At 42.2% G+C, this 17,244-nt stretch overlaps 2 protein-coding genes across 11 annotated transcripts in view; one reads left to right on the top strand and one right to left on the bottom strand.

Annotated features, from left to right (window-relative positions):
* The window catches only part of CHLSN (cholesin), a 99,204-nt gene that overhangs the window by 18,683 nt on the left and 63,277 nt on the right, over nucleotides 1–17,244 (top strand). The window lies entirely within an intron of this gene.
* Nucleotides 3,198–11,274, bottom strand: LOC104913437 (uncharacterized). 2 transcript variants are annotated; one of them, XM_085238049.1, is made up of 3 exons: nucleotides 11,064–11,274; nucleotides 10,789–10,987; nucleotides 3,198–6,586 (listed from the first exon to the last, which is right to left on the bottom strand). In XM_085238049.1, the coding sequence occupies exon 3, from the start codon at nucleotides 6,540–6,542 to the stop codon at nucleotides 5,523–5,525; it is 1,020 nt and encodes a 339-aa protein (XP_085094175.1). In that variant the 5' UTR covers nucleotides 6,543–6,586; nucleotides 10,789–10,987; nucleotides 11,064–11,274; the 3' UTR covers nucleotides 3,198–5,522. The 2 variants fall into 2 exon arrangements, with proteins under 2 accessions (XP_085094175.1, XP_085094174.1); XM_085238048.1 differs by lacking the exon at nucleotides 11,064–11,274 and having other exon boundaries at nucleotides 10,789–11,051.

Genomic DNA, 17,244 nt, shown 5'->3' with positions numbered 1-17,244 from the left:
AGAACTTGCACTGATCTTGTAAGGGCCAGCAGGACTTGTGTTTCCCTTTGTGCCTAGAGGTGGCTTCTGGGTGTTCATGTTTGTTATGTTGGGGTCCTGCTCCAGCAATCAGCTGCTCTGTCTGCCCCTGGTTTTCTAGCTGCGAGCATCAGCTGATTTGCTATCAGAATGTATAACGCTGTTATCAGTGCTGACTTTCTTGTTTGAATTTATGACAAGAAATATGTCCTTCTGCCATGCTTCAAGTAGGAAATGTCCTTCTGAAAAAGCCCTGAAGTAGCTGTTTCTCCTGCTAGGAGAGCTATGAAGCATAAGAAGATGCCACATCTAATATGATTACATTGTAATTAGTGACTTCTGTGTTTCAGTAAATATTTTATGAGATGGTCATGTGAATTCTCTGAATTTTGTTTCCTAAAACAAATGACAGCATCTCCAGGCTCTTGTTTATGCAATCAGGTTATTGTTATTGATTAATCTATCTTGATCAGCACTTCCCTATTGAAAAGGGTCACAAAGTGCTTAAAACAAATTTTAACAGCTGCTGAATACCTCAATCCCTTTTCCTCCATCGTTGGCTGATATCCCATAGGACTTCATAACGAGTGCCTCCATGATCTGTATATTGAACTGAATTGTGACAGTATTACAGCCCTGCCTGTTGTGCCTTATTGCAACTGCTGCTGAGAACAAGCATGGAAGCAACTGGTGTGCTAGCCTTCCTGCCATGTCCTACTGCAGTAATCCAGCCTTTAGTGTTTTTCCTGGCAGCTGTTTTTAAATCTGTAGTAGTCAACTTCTTAAACGCTGTATATGCCTCGATTAACGTATCTGGCACTGCAGTGTATTGAAGGAGCACTGGTGTGATTGTGATGTGCTGAGGTGTACCAAGAGGCTTGGAGTGGAGGATAATATGGGCTGCTGTAGGTAATTTAGCAAGCATCGGCATAGGACTACTGTGTTACCAAAGGAGTGTGATAGCAGAGGAAGAACAAAGTGGGAGGTGAGTAGAGGAGGAACAGATGCTGCTGTAAAGTTCAAGTTCTGCATGCAGATGGAGCTCCCCCTCCAGAACTGTCTCATCATTCTGTTAGCATGAGCAGCACCTGTGACCTTATCCATCCACTGAGTGACATCTCCTGCCTGGAGCTGTTACCCTTCTCTGGAGTACCTCTGTATTTTATCCTGACCAGTCACAGGGTCGCTACTTTTCTTGCGTGTAATCAAGCCTTGTTTGGGTTGGAACAAATGATTGTGTTCTGTGCCTGCAGAAAACCTTGCCTAGAGTGTGTTTGTTTGTTTAACCTTTTTAGTTGCCAATTATTCTGAGAATGCATTTTTCTTACTAAAAATATATTTTTTTGAAGTTCAGCCTTTGCAGGGACAGCACCTGTACCCATTCAAACTATTTGGTAGAATCTTTTTGTTTTTCTGGTGCTGTGTATTGCAAAACACTTTGAAGAGAGGAGAAACACATCCAGATTTTATGTAACTGGACCACAAAATGATGTAAGAGTGGAGGATGTCATCCAGTCTCCATCCAAATGTGATAAAATAGAATTTACAAGGCAGAGTCCTTTCTGACTCCAGCAGTTGAGTCTGGCAGTCCTTCCTGGGCACTTCGCCTCTCCACTTGTCCAAACGAAAGGATTTCATAGTTGTCACTAATTGATCCTAAATGAGACAGTAAGGATTACAGTACTGTGGAAGCAAAACGCATTCTTTCATACCAGGCATTTAGTGAATCAACTGTTTTTGCAAAGTATATGGTGTAAAAGTTCCATAGCATACTTGTTATGGCTAAATTGCTTGAGCTTTCACCTTACTGAGACCTGCAGCTACCTCAAAGTCAACACAAATGATGCTGGAGCCTTTTCTGGGTCTGTAAGTTTGAAATTCAAATGCTTTTGAGGCTGGCCTTAGCAATACAAGTAGGGGTGTAGCAGCTCAAGTTATGATTCAGCTGTGCAAATCCTGTCTCTCTTTAGCTCAGATGTTGTTTTGCAATGGGACCAGATCAGATTGGAGCCAGCTGGTTCAGGAAAGATGAGTCTTTAGTCTCTACATATTCTTTTCCACAGCTTGTTACCCATTCAGAAATGCATCCTTACACTTCAGCAGCCTGCTCATTTCTCATAGTTTTTGGAACTGAAGGGTTTTTTTTTTTTCATCTAAGCTGGTCTTAGATGCGTGTGTTATCAGAACAGAAATAAAGCATTCTTTGAAACTTCCAATTTATGGCATTAGTTATTTTTGACAGTGTGGCTACAAAAATATCTGTGCTGTGTTTCTTCTGGAACGTACTGCTCAGAATTGGGTGAAGCCTGGAAGAAAGTGGGCAGCAAAACAGTTTCTGCTATGGATGGAAAGAAAAAATATCAGAGTAGGCAGATTTAATTTTATTCTAAAAAAAAAAATGCACTTCAATTTATTAATCATTTAAAAATAATCACTGTTAATCCAAGCCAAAGCTGCTCTTCTAACTCAAATTTGTCTGTTTTATAATGGCTTTTTGGGACTAATTCTGTCCATTTCACATTGCAGATACAGATATCTACCCTCATATTCCATTTGAATCAAAAGTAGATCTCCTGTAGGACTTCGTGTTCCTTGTCCTGAATTTTAATGGCAATTCAGTGTAACTTTATCAAGAACGATTTAACAAAACATTTATTTATTGCTATAAATATTAATGAGAGCTTGGATTTTTGTTTCACATTTCAACCTCTTCTCTCCTGATTCCTTTTGTTTTCTGCCTTTCAGTTTCTTTTTCCTGTATGTAGACATTATGACAATATAAGCAGCCATGCAGAAAATACTTTTTGTCCCCATGCAGTGGCTGAGGGAAGAGAGCAGAGCACGTTGGTTCACATCACGCAGGCAGCAGCAGAAGCTGTACCCAGCAGCACTCACAGCTTTGCAGCAGTGGTTTGTTTTTGCTCTTTTCCAAGTGTCAGCTCTGTCAGTAGCTCCCACAGGCTTTCTTTCTGAGATATTTGGTATGGTTCTCCGTGAGCCAAATGCTGCACTGCTGTCATGCATGCTACCTGTGCTGAGCCTTGAGGCTCCTGCAGGACTGCCTGTGTGATTTGCTCACATCAGACCACTTCCCAGGACCCAGCCAACGTTCTCTAACCAGGTCCTGTGCGTTTGCTGGCTGGGTTTACTTTCAGGCACTTTGAATGATAACACAGAACTCAGAAACAATACAATATTTATTCTTTCATCCTTTGAATATATGGAAGCAGTGAATAAAGTAGAATCCTTTGTGCATAATTCCCACTCTAGAAAATAACATACTTAGCCACAAAAGTGTGATGTTCTCTGCCTGAACTGAAATAAACAGCTTACATCTTCTGACACATCCTTTCGCTCAGTCTGTCAGCTTTCTTTACTGATGTGCTGCTCTTACAGCTCCTCTCTGCAGGGCTGGTGTTCAGACCTTGTTGTTTAAACTCCCTCAGATGCAAAGCAAAACTTCAGATGTCATCTGAGAAATCCTTTCACAACTGTATAATTAACTCTTGTACTTGAAGAGGTGATTCTTATCTACATATTTTCAGACCTGTATCTAATAATGCCCTGTTTCTCTGTGATGTTCCCTATTTATCCATCTGCTGGTGCTGGCAGCAGGACAGAGCTGAGTGGGAGAACAAGCTGACATTTCAATATCAGTACAGATATTTCACCAGTTGATTTTTACATCTTGTGGAAAAGTTGCTCCTTATGGTCGTGGTGGGACGATTGCCCTCTTTGCACGTGATAGAAGTCCTGAAATTCATGGACTCTGACTGTATTTCAGGACTAGAGCCGTGTAAATACATTCTAGATCTATGCACGGTACATTTGGGCAGATGTCCTTTAGTCTTTCACTTGGCTATCTTTGCAGAACCTGTTCCCGTTGGTGGATCAGTGCCCACTTTGCTGTATTTCAGGCAGCCCATTCCAATTTGCACTGACTCTGCACGCAGATCTGGACCTTACCAAGATTTTTACTATATCTCTTGCTTCCTTTAGCATCCAGGTGCCGTGTTTAATCAAGTAAATTTTGTCTTCAGTGCTACACGAACGTGTGTTTAAGTATCAAAGTGTTTTTTCTTACAAACCCTTCAGGTCACTTGAGCCCTGCTTATCACCTCACTGTGATAAGCACCTCACTTTTTTTTACTTGTAGTCCAACTCTACGTCTTTATCTGAGATGCAGAACAGCCCTGTGCCTTCCTTATTTTTTCTCTTCTCTCCTCCCTGAAAGGAAGTCTGAAACTGAAGCCAAATGTGTAAAAGGGCTCTGGGCCAACCTGGGTTACAGCAGTGATGCTCTCAAAACCAGCATTGCAGCCCTGCACCTGAGGCTCTGCCTGCACCAGTGGCTGCTTCCATAGGGCTGCAGTGCCATGGTTGCTGTGGGATGCTCAGATTTGAATTTCTTTCCCCTTTTTGCACTATTTCTCTGTGAATTCTCATCTAAAATATATAACGTTCCTCTCCTCTCTCCAGCAAAGCCTTGATTTCTGCCTGGATCTGGGGCTCTGCTTCTTTTTGCCTTTTTAAAAGCAGTTCCACTGTTCTGGGCCTGGTTTTTCTCATTTTTTTAGTTAAGGTGTAATGGAATGTGACTGTTCAAGGCATGCGACTTCATACTTCTGAATGAACTCATCAAGAATGGCTTAAATCAATAATTGCGTAAAGTCGTAATGCAGAGTTGAAGCTGAGCATACTTTAACAAAAAGCTTTCATTCTTGCGCAGAGTTTTAATTAGCCATCCTGTTTATCTTTCCAGTTCAGTGCCTCAGAAAGGACACAAAGTTCTTTATGGACCAACGTTTCCATTAGAGGGGTTTTGTGGTGGTTTTTTTTTTTTTTTTTTTTTTTTTTTTTTTTTGGTGCATGCAAGAATTCAGATAAAAACCTTTGAGGTTCCAGCAAATATAAAAGAGAAAAACAGGAAAAAAAAAAAGGGAAAACCCCGTTCTGTGTGTATATGTGGTACAAGCAAGCTGTGAAATAGACTTGCAGTATCACTATTTTGGAATTGTAATGGACTCTTAACCCCTACTTCACTGCTGTTGTTACTGGAGTTAAGCAATGTTACAAAAATATGAGTGGCTTGTAGGGCAGGAAATCCCAATCCAAAGAGGAAGCAAACCTGAGCAAATGCTTTGGCTGCAGATTTTTACCTCAGCTCAAAGTTGGTTTGGGATATGTTTTGGTGTCCATCCTCACTAAGGCATTGGTTCTATTACAGAAGCATACTTCTATGGCTGCAATACTTTCTGCTCGCTTTTGAAGTAAAATGCAAAGGGAGGAGATGAAAAAAATATTTACACACACTTAAGCACAGACCCCCAAGTCCTACGTGTTTCTACATGCTGGGTCACTGCAGATAGCAGACTAAATACACGTTTCTCTCAGTCCTGCTAGCTATGCGATAGCCCAAGTTTGGGATCAAAAGAAAGAACAATTGTCCTTTACAAAGAAGAAAAACCGTAGAAGTAGATCGAGAGCTCTTAGAAGAGCAGGTGTTACTGAGACATCATTTCAGGGCTTGTGGGCGTTACTGGGATGTCAGGGTGGCTGGTGGTGCTGGGGGCCCTTCGGCAGCTCCGTATGACTTGAAGTATTCTGTCCTTGCATGGTTTGTGCAAACAGAGTATGAGTACCAGGCTGGCACAGCTCTCAGAGAACAGTACTATTTCAGCAATATTCATCACGAGCTCGTCCTTTGGAGTTCCAATGCTCTTCTGTAATTTCAGTGTTGTCCTGAAGAGAATCATAATGTTGTAAAACAGACGACATATAAATGTGGTTATGCTTATAATGAACACAGCAAGGTAAGTACGGATGTGCTGTTGTAAGGCTGGAGCTTCAGCAGGGGCTTTTTTAGCAAGGAGGGTGATAAAAGAGAGTACCTGAAGAAATGATGGGATTACAAATCCAAAGGTGAATTTAACGATCTCGTATTCAGGCCATGCAAATAATGGATCTAGCTGGCAGTCTGTTTCCGAGTGGTAGTTATCTGTGCCAACCAGCAGTGCCTGTGTCAGTGCCAAGCAGAAGGCACATAGCAGTATGCATCCAACACACAGCATGGGACGCTGGGTTACTGTGCTCAGAGCAGTCCTTGATGGAAATCTCTTCAGTAACAATATGAGGAGCAGCAACATCAAAGAGTGCTGAGAGCTGAAATAACTGAAGTTGAAGAGAAATGACAGAACGCTGCAGGCCAGGTGGGTCGCCCTTATGTAGTCAGGTCTGTTGATGACTGTGAATGACAGCAGAATCATCATAATGTTGCTGATGGTGAAGTGTAGGAGAAGCGGGTCTGAGTGTTCCATGGCTTTGTTCTGCACGTAATTCTTTATGAAAATGACCAAAATGCACACGCCAGCTATCAGTCCTGTTGGCACAAAGAAGGCAATGTAACAGTGCATAAGTCTGGATATGACGTTTTGTGAAGCTATGAATGCTTCGATTTCTTCCAGGGAGGTGGAAGCCAGGCTCTTGCTTGGGTAGCTGATCCACGTCATGTTGTGAGCACTCATCCTTTCTGCACAGCCTGCTTGTTCCTGCCCGGGGGAGGTAGAAACTGAAATGGAAAAGGAAGGAGAAACAGGTGTTAATGCACACTTGGCAATGTGTTTTCATTTCTGCATTACGTACTTTGCAGAAAATCGTTATTTTTTGCACATGCTCAAGCATGAGAAAATGATCAGCAGTGCTCATAAGCCTCCCAGTGAAGTTCTGCCATAGAACGATTTTTTGCAGCTGAGTTCTGGGCTCCTGAGATTTAACAGTAACACGGATGGGCTGCTGGCTCTTAGTGATGCTGGGATATATTGATACAGTACTTCTGATACCTCTCCGTGTTTGGAGGATCCATCTGAAGCCAATAAGCCTCATAGGGAAACATGTACTCAAGAAAAACCCAGTGTAATAGATACATGTATATATGTTTTATGTACCACGAAAAGCAAAATTGAGACACTTTCTTGTGCAGGTTGGTTGGGAAAATAACAGACTCAGTAACAATTTATAACAAGAGTGCTACACTCGCAGCTGTACTTAATGCATCTTTCCTCCAAGTGACTCCGGTGATTTTAACTCTTACAGTGGAAGTAACTTTAAATTGGTAAAAGTTCATGAAGATGCACGGATGTTTTTAGGCAGTGCTCATTATAGATAAGTCAGTGTCCTAATGCTGTTTGGCAGTTCATTTGTGGTTGTTGCCTCTGACACTACTTCACATTTCTGATATTTTTAATCTCTCCTCAAAATTGGAATTCTAATACTTTAATTCAAAAAGTTGACTTATCGAAGTGACTCTGATTAAGTGTATATATATAATCTTATGTAATTATAATTGCATTTCTATAAAACCATAGATTTATGTTTTGATTGAGCAGCGTTCTTTCCCTCTCCTTGAAGTCAGAGTTTTCCCTTTCTGGAGGTGCTGTTCCGGGGCAGGAATGCAGGACATGCATGGGGAAGTTCCACATGCCACAAAGCAGCAGTTGGCTTTGGTTCGTGTAGATTTAGATGCAAAGTATTTGGGGATAAAGCCCAATATGCTGGGCTTTAAATACCAGTAAATTCCTCATTAATCAAGCAGTTGCCATGCAGCTTTTACGTTAACTGCATAAAAGTGTTTGTGCTGCGTAGTCACTGCAGCCATGGAGCTTGTCAGGCCTCCTGGCTTCCATCTGCTGCTTTGATTTCTCTTCATTGCCTGGAAATCTGAAGGCCACCAATGTCTGACTTCTACAATGCATCTCTTCTTAAGTACTGAGGAGAAGTCTCCTCAGTGAAGCAAGCAGTGTAAGTCAAATTTTGACCTTCCATTAAAAGAGAGGTGTGAAGCATAGCCTGATCCAGTGCCAGGATTGCAGAGACGTGAACCCCTTGAGCATCCCCAGAAACCTTCCTGCTCTTATGGGAAGGCAGCATCCCACACAGTACTTTCAGGAGGTTAAGAAACACTTCTGCTTTGAGCAGCTCTCCTGCCAGAGTCTCCAGGGGTCACCTTCCAGTCCTGTTAGCCCTGCTGCAGAACCAAGCATTTCCATGGAGTTCTGGCTCTGTGAAGGTTTCCATTATCTTTCTGACAGCTTCTGCCCCAGGCTGCACTTGCTGGCCTTGCAGAGCATCGCAGAGTAGCAGAATTGCCAAGGAGACAAAGGAAGCAACTTCAGGTTTCACAGGAAATCATATGACAGGAAAAACAAGGTGCCAAAACTTGCTGAAATGTGCTCAGGATCTGACTTTGCTTCTGATACTGGGTTCATCTTTGAAGGTATTTCTTTTTAATTTCCTCCTTGCTTCAAGGGAAAATAACACTGCAACTATAGAAGTTAAAGTTTTGCAAATTCCAGAAAATTATCCATATTACCAAAATCTTGCCAAAGCACCGAGCTGCTGGCAGCTCTGCAGTGTTCAGTCTGTACGTGCAGGACGCTTGCTGGAAGTCAATCAAGAGTTTGTGCAGGAGGAAAATAGCTCCATTTTCTGTTGATCATTGCTAGCAGTTGTAGTATACTCTGCAATCCTTGCAGGCTAGTCAAATAAGATTAAAGTTTATAGTGCAGATTGTTACTCTTTCTTAAGTTATTCCAAGCACTGTCTCTATTCTGCTTTTAGAAAGTCACAATGATAATGTCAGACTATTCTCTTATTTGATTTTGATGCCTCACTAAGTGTTTGAAAGAGAGCAAATGGCAGTTTTGCATTCTGGATGTGCTAGGAAAGACTTGTGTGCCCATGGTTGCAAACAAACGTGCCTGATATTTCCTGCAAGCTAATACTGGTATGCTTTTTCTCTGCAGTGCATTCACACAGATATGTATTCCTGCTGTATCCCCTAACGCTGCTTGTTTTCTGCCATGTCTTGTCTCCTTATGCCTTCCTGGGGAAATGGCTCTTAGCAAGGAGTGCTGCTCGTCACCTCCTGCAGTTGCTGTGTTGGCCCTTCTGGCTGAGGCCCTGCCAGCAGGCCCCCCATCCCTCACATCCTGCAGCTGGGGCTGAATAAAACTGGGACAGATGCTGTAACCTTTCTGTGCATCTGTTTGTATCAGAGCTTTTGAGAGCCCTTCAGCCTCAGCGCTTCTCTACCATAGGAAACAACGGTTAGAAATTCTAAGTCTCTACGGTTTTGAAATGTTCCCAATGTTCTGTGTTCATTCCTTGCACTGAACTAAATGTGGTTGCTCCCAGCACGTCACGTTTGTGCTGTGCTTGCTGGGCTGGGCCCTTTTCTGCTTCCTGGAGCTGTCATTGTGCCCTGTAAATGCCTCAGGATGTGAACGAGTTCTTCCTCTCAGCTTATCAGGGGGAGAACTGACTTCATCATCTCTATTTAGGCACTGGTGACTGAGACCAATATCAAAATATCCCATCAGAGCTCTCGTACATGGAAGCTATGGCAGAACTCAGGCCTTTTCCTTGGGTGAATTAATGAGTGAAAGTCACAACACGCTGTTTTCATCATAGTTTCCTGCATTGCCTTTCTCTAAAAGCCCATCCTCTTCCTCCCCTCCGTTTCCTCCCCACTTTGTTTTAATTGACGACCATTTGCATGCTGTTAATCCTTCCTTCATATAGCTTCAATTTTTGTTCTCTGGGGCTTGTCTCTGGCACTGTTTCCCCATTCGTGTCCACTCTGCCTTTTGTGCCAGAGATTGAAGTGAATACATTTAATTTCCACTTTCTGAAGCACAGCTAATGCATTCTGCTTCGCTTCCAATAGATGGAGCTGAGGAAATGAGCACCATGTTCAGAACTAGTTGGAAAAATAGCAAGTTGTGAAAAGTAGCTTTCAGTAGTGAGAGAACCCAGTCTGTAAGGTTCCATTGCTTTCTTACCCCTCCCCCCCCCCCCCCATGCATTGGATGGTTAACTGCTGCAGATGGAGAGCTTGGTCTCAAGAAAACTTCTGTTTATTTAAAGTCTAGAAAGAAGAGTTCCTAAAACAGGGAGTTTCTTGCTGGCAGCTGAGCTCTCCCTCTATAAAAAGCTTGGGCAGGGCAGTTGGTCTGCCAGCAGCTCAGAGAAGGAGAAAATTCTGTCCCCCCATCATACAGCAGTGCACACAGCACTCCTTGTGTGACTGGGCTTGGGCTGCACCGCCCCGCAGAGACGATGCTGGTGCTTTGGGGGTGGGGGGTTCACACGTGTGAATTTGTCCTTCCTGCGCTGGCTAGGTCTGCCAAATGGTGGGAAAAAAATAAAGAGAGAGGGGATGATTGCAGTGAAATACCACCTTCTCGTTCTTGTAGTGTCACCACAGCAAAATTCCTACGCTTTGGAAGGTATTTGAGGCTAAAGACTTCAGTAACTGCTGCAAAACTGAAAGCTTTTCTTTTCCATTTCCCAGAATATGAATCAGCAATAACTGAGCATAATCTACACCAGCACTGTGGATGTGTTTCCTGCCTATAGAACCCTTACAGCGCCGTTAGGATTATCCAAACATGTCCATCCTTCAGCAGACTGCTCTTAGGGAATTGTTGGAGTCCCTCGTCCACACGAATGGGATTTCATCATCTATCCATGTCAGTTCAGTGGGAGTAATGCATTTAGCAGAAAGCAGTTGTCGGGTTCACTCTGTTTAATGCTCGGCTTTATTCAGCTTTACGAGGATGTTTCTCAGAGACACTATTTCATTTTGCCTCGTTCAAATCTTGTTAAAGAAGCAAACATTAAAAACTTTATAAAAGACAACCACAGCTTCACGATTTGATCCTCTCGTGACGAATAAAACATTGCATATCCGAAGTAAGATAAAGCACTTACCTTTCCAGGAAAATGCTCCACAGATGCAATTAGCTGAGACTTTCACTGTCAGTGGTCAGATGAATTATAATTACTGTTTGGAGGATGTAGCCCTTCCTATTTACGCAGAGAGCAGCGTGTGTATATCACAGTAACTTCTTTTGCTGTCACAAATCGCGACGAAAACTCCGGTGCTTGCTGACTACAAAAACATTCAGTTCTGCAAGGGAAACAGGAACTGGGTTTACATCATTCAAACCGTACACGTTGCATGTTTAGCAAACCTATGATTTTACCATGTGACTTTAAAGTTCAAATTATCCTCTGCAGGGAGATATTTTAGAACAGAAAAGTAGTGTTTGTTGCAGCCATTTCTGAGTCTGTGAGGCCATCCAGTGGAATTTTTTTCCTGCTCATGAAGCAATCCTACACGCGTTAGCCAGCCTTTGCAATTACTTTTTTTGGTAAGTGTGCAGTTTTAATTCCTAGGGCTCTTGAAAAAGAAAAGCCAGTTGAATAAATGCAGATTCAAAGCCCTTACTAAACGGGGCAGCTATGTGACAAGGAGGTACTCTGTGTCACAGTTTAAAAATACAGTGTATTTCTATTTCTGCATGGTTTCTGGCTCTTGGAACACCCCCAGGATTGTGCAAATTCAATGAATTATTTTTCCAGATGCTCTGCAATGACCATGAGGTGTTAAAAGCCACGATTTTGAGTTTGTAATATGTTTTGAATTGGACTAAGCATAAATCTTCTTAGTGACTGCTTAATAGTATTCTCAAAACCTTAGATGGAAATGAGCAAGAAAGGCTTGGCTCACGATTATTCCCATGCACACAGCCTTGTTGCTTGGAAGGCATCAGCTGCACCACGCTTCCTCAAAGGAGCACATCCGTGGCAAAGCATGTTTTTTTTCTAATCTTGTAATAATCTGCTGTAGCTTTGGTCACTGCTTTCTGTCTCCATGGTGTTTTACCTGTTGTGCTTTAGCAAGCTTTATTGAAAAATACGTGGAAAAATCCAAAACACCTCAACAAAATGGAATAAAACCAATGTGCCAGAGTGCAGGGCTCAGAATGGGGCTTGCAGGTTGGCTGGAGGCACAATGTCAGCCTGAGGTTTGTAATTCAGCCTGAGGGTGAGCATTGCTGCTGCAGGCACTTCTCTCAAACCAGATGTGGGTTGCTTCAGGCTCTGTGAAGTAGCTGTGCTCCAAAACAGCTCTTCAGTAGCTCAGCAGCTCTGTGAAATGTGGTTTGCCAGGAGCTTGCACGTGTTGTTCAGAACACCCCAACTCCCACGTAGGCTTTGTTTTCGAACATCTCAGCAGAGTTGTTTGTTGAACTGGGTGCATTGTTTCCCTTTCATTCTTAATAGTGTTTCCAAATCGCTTCTGAAAAGCTTGAAGCTGGCTGGGTGGTGTACATGTTCTGTATGGCACAGCTGGTCTGGAGGTGTACCCAAGTCCTTTTTCTTCTGTTGGTATCAATTTCATATAATAGGCAAGGGTAAACGAGCGCAAGTCAGGCAAGTGTGTTTTACTGTTGATTTTCCATGAGCTATGCAAATTTGAAGTGTTACCTTATCCTTTAGATAGGATGTAGGGCTGCACAGGGAATGCACTGAACTGCATGAGCAATCCAGTGGTTATGCTGGAAAGGCAAGAAAATTTTCGGAAGCGTCTGGTCCTCAACTAGGAGACACTAACGTGCCTTTTTGGGTTTCAGAACGGATTGTGTGCACACATGGGGTAACACTGAACAGCCCAGCATCAGCCCAGCTCTGACAGCATGGGGTTCCCCACCAGCACTTGGTTCTGGCTGGGACATCTGCTGGGGTTTGTCTGTTCCCAGTGCACCCTTTGTGACTACCACTAAAATAGAGACAAATCAGTGCCTGCACCAAAAGTTTAAGGATGATTCCAACTCCCTTTATAAAGCTTTATTCTGAGGTAATTAGCAGCCAGTTGGTGAAGGAGGAGTAACTGGAGTGAAGATAAGCCCTAGCACATCAGCACTGAGACTGCATTTCCTGTGTTTCAGTAGCAGCTTTTCTGCTAATGCAAGGTGTGAAGAAGAGCTCTGAGGGAGCTTGTCTTCTAATGAGAAAAATGATACAGAGAGAACAAGAAAAACAAAAAGAGAAAAGCTATTTCTTACACATCCTTTCTTAACAAACAAACAAACAAACAAACAAACAAAAAGGGAAAGCTTACATCTTCAAATTTATGTTCGTGTTTACAAATATTATTCCCTATCATGTGTTATTATCCAGCTGTACCTAAAGGAAAGAATGCTTATCATACTTGGACTTGGGAGCAAGCAGCATGTTACAATTTCAGAATGTGTACACTGATTCAAAGAAGAACATCGGAAAGTGTCCACATTCTATGGGTGGAGAAGTTTGGGTCCTGAGAAATTTGGTGTCCCAAATGGATGGAATAAACTGAGAGCCATAAGAGAAACAGAGCTCAGGAAATCGAGGTTTCCCAACTTCTTACCCCGTGTTCTGCTCTGTTGGTATCCTAACAGCTACGCAGGGTGGTTTTGGCAGCAGCCCAGGGTGCTGTTACTTTTGCAGTTACTGCACTACTGAAAGAAAAGCAAGACATTGCTGTTGTGAGATCAGCTGGGTCTTTTCTTAAACAACGGATCAGTTCAGTTCCGTTTGCTTAAATGATCACAGGGCACAAGTCATGAGAACAGGGGCAGACTAGTGTGGGGTTGTATGAACCTTCAGAAAAGTGCAAAAACAAAGGTGGTTAAATGTCTGTTTGCATTATTTTAGCACTATTTGTATGAGTGATGTTGATTAATGATTAGCACGTGTGTGTGCTCTCAGTGGATGAGGTGAGTGTGGTGATGATGTTCTGTGTGGGGCTGAGGCAGCTTCTCTTGCCTTTCTGATGGAGGGTTATTAAGGAAAGTGTCCCTTTGTTTTGGAATATCCAGTGGCCATTACTGCCCGTTCCTCAGTGTACTGTGATGAAAAGCAGTGTTGTGTTACTGGAATTACAAATTGAGAAACAATCCGCATTTTTCCCTGAAGTTATTTTTCATAAACTATCGTGTATTTCCATCTCAGTTGTTCCTCTAGTGCAATTATCCAACAAAAAATAACCTGGGTGTGGGTGGGATGCTCACCACAGGGAGGCCAGGGGGGTTCAGTGGCTGAGCTGGCTGTGCAGAGCTTCTCTTGGTGGCACTTGGGCCCCATGGGGCTGCTTGTGTCAGTGTGCTGACTGCTGATTCCTGCACAGGGGAGCTGCCTTGGGCTGACATTTTCTTAAATAACCTATTCAGATGTATTATTATTATTATTAATACTATTAGTTGGTTTTTTGTTTGTTTGTTTGTTTGTTTTGAGAAGAGCATCTATTCTAAGTCTTTTGTTATATTGACACACAGATAGAGAGTTACTCTAAAATTGTTCTTCTTGCTTAGTCATCTAGTCAGCAGCAAGCAAATTTGAGTCCTCAATTAAAAGATCACGGAACTTCAGGCCTTTGAGGTAAAACAAAAAGCCAAGCAGAACAGCAATGAAATCTGTACACAAAGCCAGGAGTTGCCAGCTTGGAGAACTGAAGGAGTTCTGCTTGAGGATGAATTTTAGAATAAAAAGCCATGTCTTCGTTTTTTTCTGTGTTCGCTGCATGTTTGTGGGGGTTTTGTTTGCTTTTTGGCTTCCTGATTTCTGGATCTGTAAGTGGAACTGAGATGTGCTGGTTCTGTCATGTAACTACAGCATATGGGCATTTGGATGTGTGGATGCTTTGGGCTCCTTTGGTCAGCTCACAAAAGCTGGTTCATCTCTTTGCTAGGTAGACAAACTGATTGTAAGGTACGTGGAGCCGTGTGGATTTGTGGAATTTAAGCTGTCTGCTTGGATAGGGTTAAAAAAGCACGAGCTGGTGATGTGGGTACATAGGCACTGGAATTAATAACTGCCTGTGCCTCTGAGGCTGCTCCTAAATCAACATTGAGCCTCTTATTCTAGAACAGCCATGCTCTGTGCTGGGTTATCACTGCTGTCACATCTCAGGATTGCTCACCCACGATTCCCCATTAGTGATTTTATATTGGCTTATTTGGGCATTGTTTGTTGTTTTATAAACAGCATTTTCTTATTGTTACTCTGCAGTGATGTTTCCATCAATCACAAAATAAATTCCTCTGTATGGGTAGATCGTGTAGGTAACTCCCAGTGAGGGCTAAAAATGGCTGTATTTCCAAATAATGCTTTAATGAGGGGTGGAAAACATCTTTGTCTAACAGCAACTTCTATAAAGGAATGGGGCTTTGTGTAGCACTGCAGGTGTTAGAATGGTGATTTAATTTACATAGGCTGAGCTGAAAGGTTTCAGAAACTTCTCTGTTAATAATGAATGAAATCTATTTCATTTTGAATTAATGAAAGCGTAACTTAATTAGGGAGAATTACGATGCTCTGGAGCTGGCTGGGAATGGCACTGCCTTTGATCTTTGAGCATCTTGTCTATGGCAGTGCTTGGTACCAGGTGTCTCAGAACAAACACAAGAAACATGCTGTTGTTTTTTTTTTTAATAAATATTTATGTCTTTTGAATAATCAGATTTCATAGTCTGGTTAAATATCCTGTGAGGTTAAAAAACACAATGAGCCATTGTTGAGGATTGTTTCTTGCAACAGAATTTTCTCTTATGTACCTCGTTGTCTCTGCAGCGTTGTAGAAGTGATGGCAAATTTTGTTTCTTCTTCCATGTGCTTGCAGGCAGGACCTGCTGGTACCTATATTTGTAACCAGAAACTGGTCTGATATTGTTTCCATTGTGAACATAAATCGCTTTAATCGTTTTGTGGATCAAACCGTCTTTGTGACATGCAGGAGCGCCCTGTTATGACCACCAGGTGGTGTTTGTGCAACAGTTTTGATCCCAGAATTAACATCAAAAATACCATTTATTTGGAGGTGAGGTAAGAAACAAGTGTGGAAATTCTACCAGCTTCAAGGTAAATTTTAGCTTAAATTTGCAAATGTACATGCTAAAATTAGGGTTTTAGTTTTGTTGTATTATGGGTAACACGTAGACTTGCATAGAAGTGATAAGTCAAAGAACCTCCTATTGCAATCAGGGAGGATTTATGATTTTAAAAAACCCTTTAAATTAGGGGATCAATTCTGCATTTTTAGACATTAACTTGATCCAGAGTTGAGAGCTTTCCTATATTTTTATGGCAGCATTATTCCTGCTGTTGGCTCTAACTACACTCACAGGTACCTTAGGATGGCTCTAATTGGGAACCTGTTCCCTTTCCTAACAGTGCTTTCTCCAGCCCTCTGAGTGGAGAGTGTCTGTGCTGCTGCTTATTTCTGTTTTCACACAAAGCATCTTCAGGTGATTTATAACCAGAAAGAGAATCCATTTCATCTGGATTAAAAACTTGTTTGTTCTGGGGAACTTCTGATAGGAAGGTTTGTCTTTTTGTAAACGTTTGTATATTGAATCGTTAATACTCTGATAGGAATCTGGTATCGTTTAAGTCTTTTCCTGTCATGGTTTGTAACAACACATGAGCTTTCTGCTGGGAATTGCAAGGAAATGTGAGCATTTTGTGAATGTACTTAGAAGTGCTGTTCTTTAGAAGGGAGGAGTATAAGGAAATGGCCTACGCTTCCCAGGTAAGGAAAAGACTTGGTAGGAAGGAAGTGGAGTGACAAAGTAGATAATAAATCCACTGCTCTCCTACGGGATGAGAATATATTCAAAATATCTCAAAGTGTTTTGAAATATAGTGGAAAGTTAAGGGAAATATGATGGGAAACATTTCACACTTGAGTCCGCACAGCTGGTTTTGTGCATCCAGTTGCTTTCGCTCAGAAAAAGCATTGCATGATATGGTTAAGAAATACACAAGGTTTTACTTATCAAAAAGCTGCAAGAATTAATCTTAGAGCATATGTTTCAGATTCCTCAGTATGCTGAGCGCTTCACAGCTGCAGAAGCTGAGGCCCAAATCAATGCTTCTTGAAGTGCTTCGTTAAGAGAAGAACTGAGAGTGGCACTTGGCCAGATTCCGCTTTTGTTTTCTGTTGCCAGCCCTGTGCCATTGCAGGGCAGTTCACGAGTAGGTCTCCAGCCTGACCAGCAGCCTGCTTTCATTTTTAGTTAGCAATGATAAGTAAGTTTTTAGCTGTGCACTTGCACAAAAAAAGAGAACCGAATCTTGGTTTGTTGTTTTTTTCAGTGTTACTTCCCCTCTTTCTGATATGGGTGTTCTATTTTCCTGCTAACCTTGGTGCTGTAACCTGTTTTCCTGTAACAGAACAGTTCAGTGCTTTCTGTCTCAGTGCAGATTATGGTTGTCCTCAGTGAGATCTCTCTGTGCTCACAGACAAGTGCTGATTCTGCTGCCATATTGGTACAGTGCAGCCTCATGTAAACCTACTGACTTGCTTGGGTGGTACATTGAGTTTACACTGATGATCAGCTGGGT

The sequence above is a fragment of the Meleagris gallopavo genome, chromosome 16 (assembly GCF_905368555.1).
Source record: "Meleagris gallopavo chromosome 16, MGAL_WU_HG_1.1, whole genome shotgun sequence".
Classification (NCBI taxonomy): Eukaryota; Metazoa; Chordata; class Aves; order Galliformes; family Phasianidae; genus Meleagris; species Meleagris gallopavo.
Note: the sequence above shows the minus strand (reverse complement) of the source record. Positions and strands in the feature narration are given on the sequence as shown.

Bases quoted from the DNA above. Each gene is read 5' to 3' on its own strand.
- LOC104913437 (XM_085238049.1), bottom strand. From the start codon at position 6,542: ATGAGTGCTCACAACATGACGTGGATCAGCTACCCAAGCAAGAGCCTG.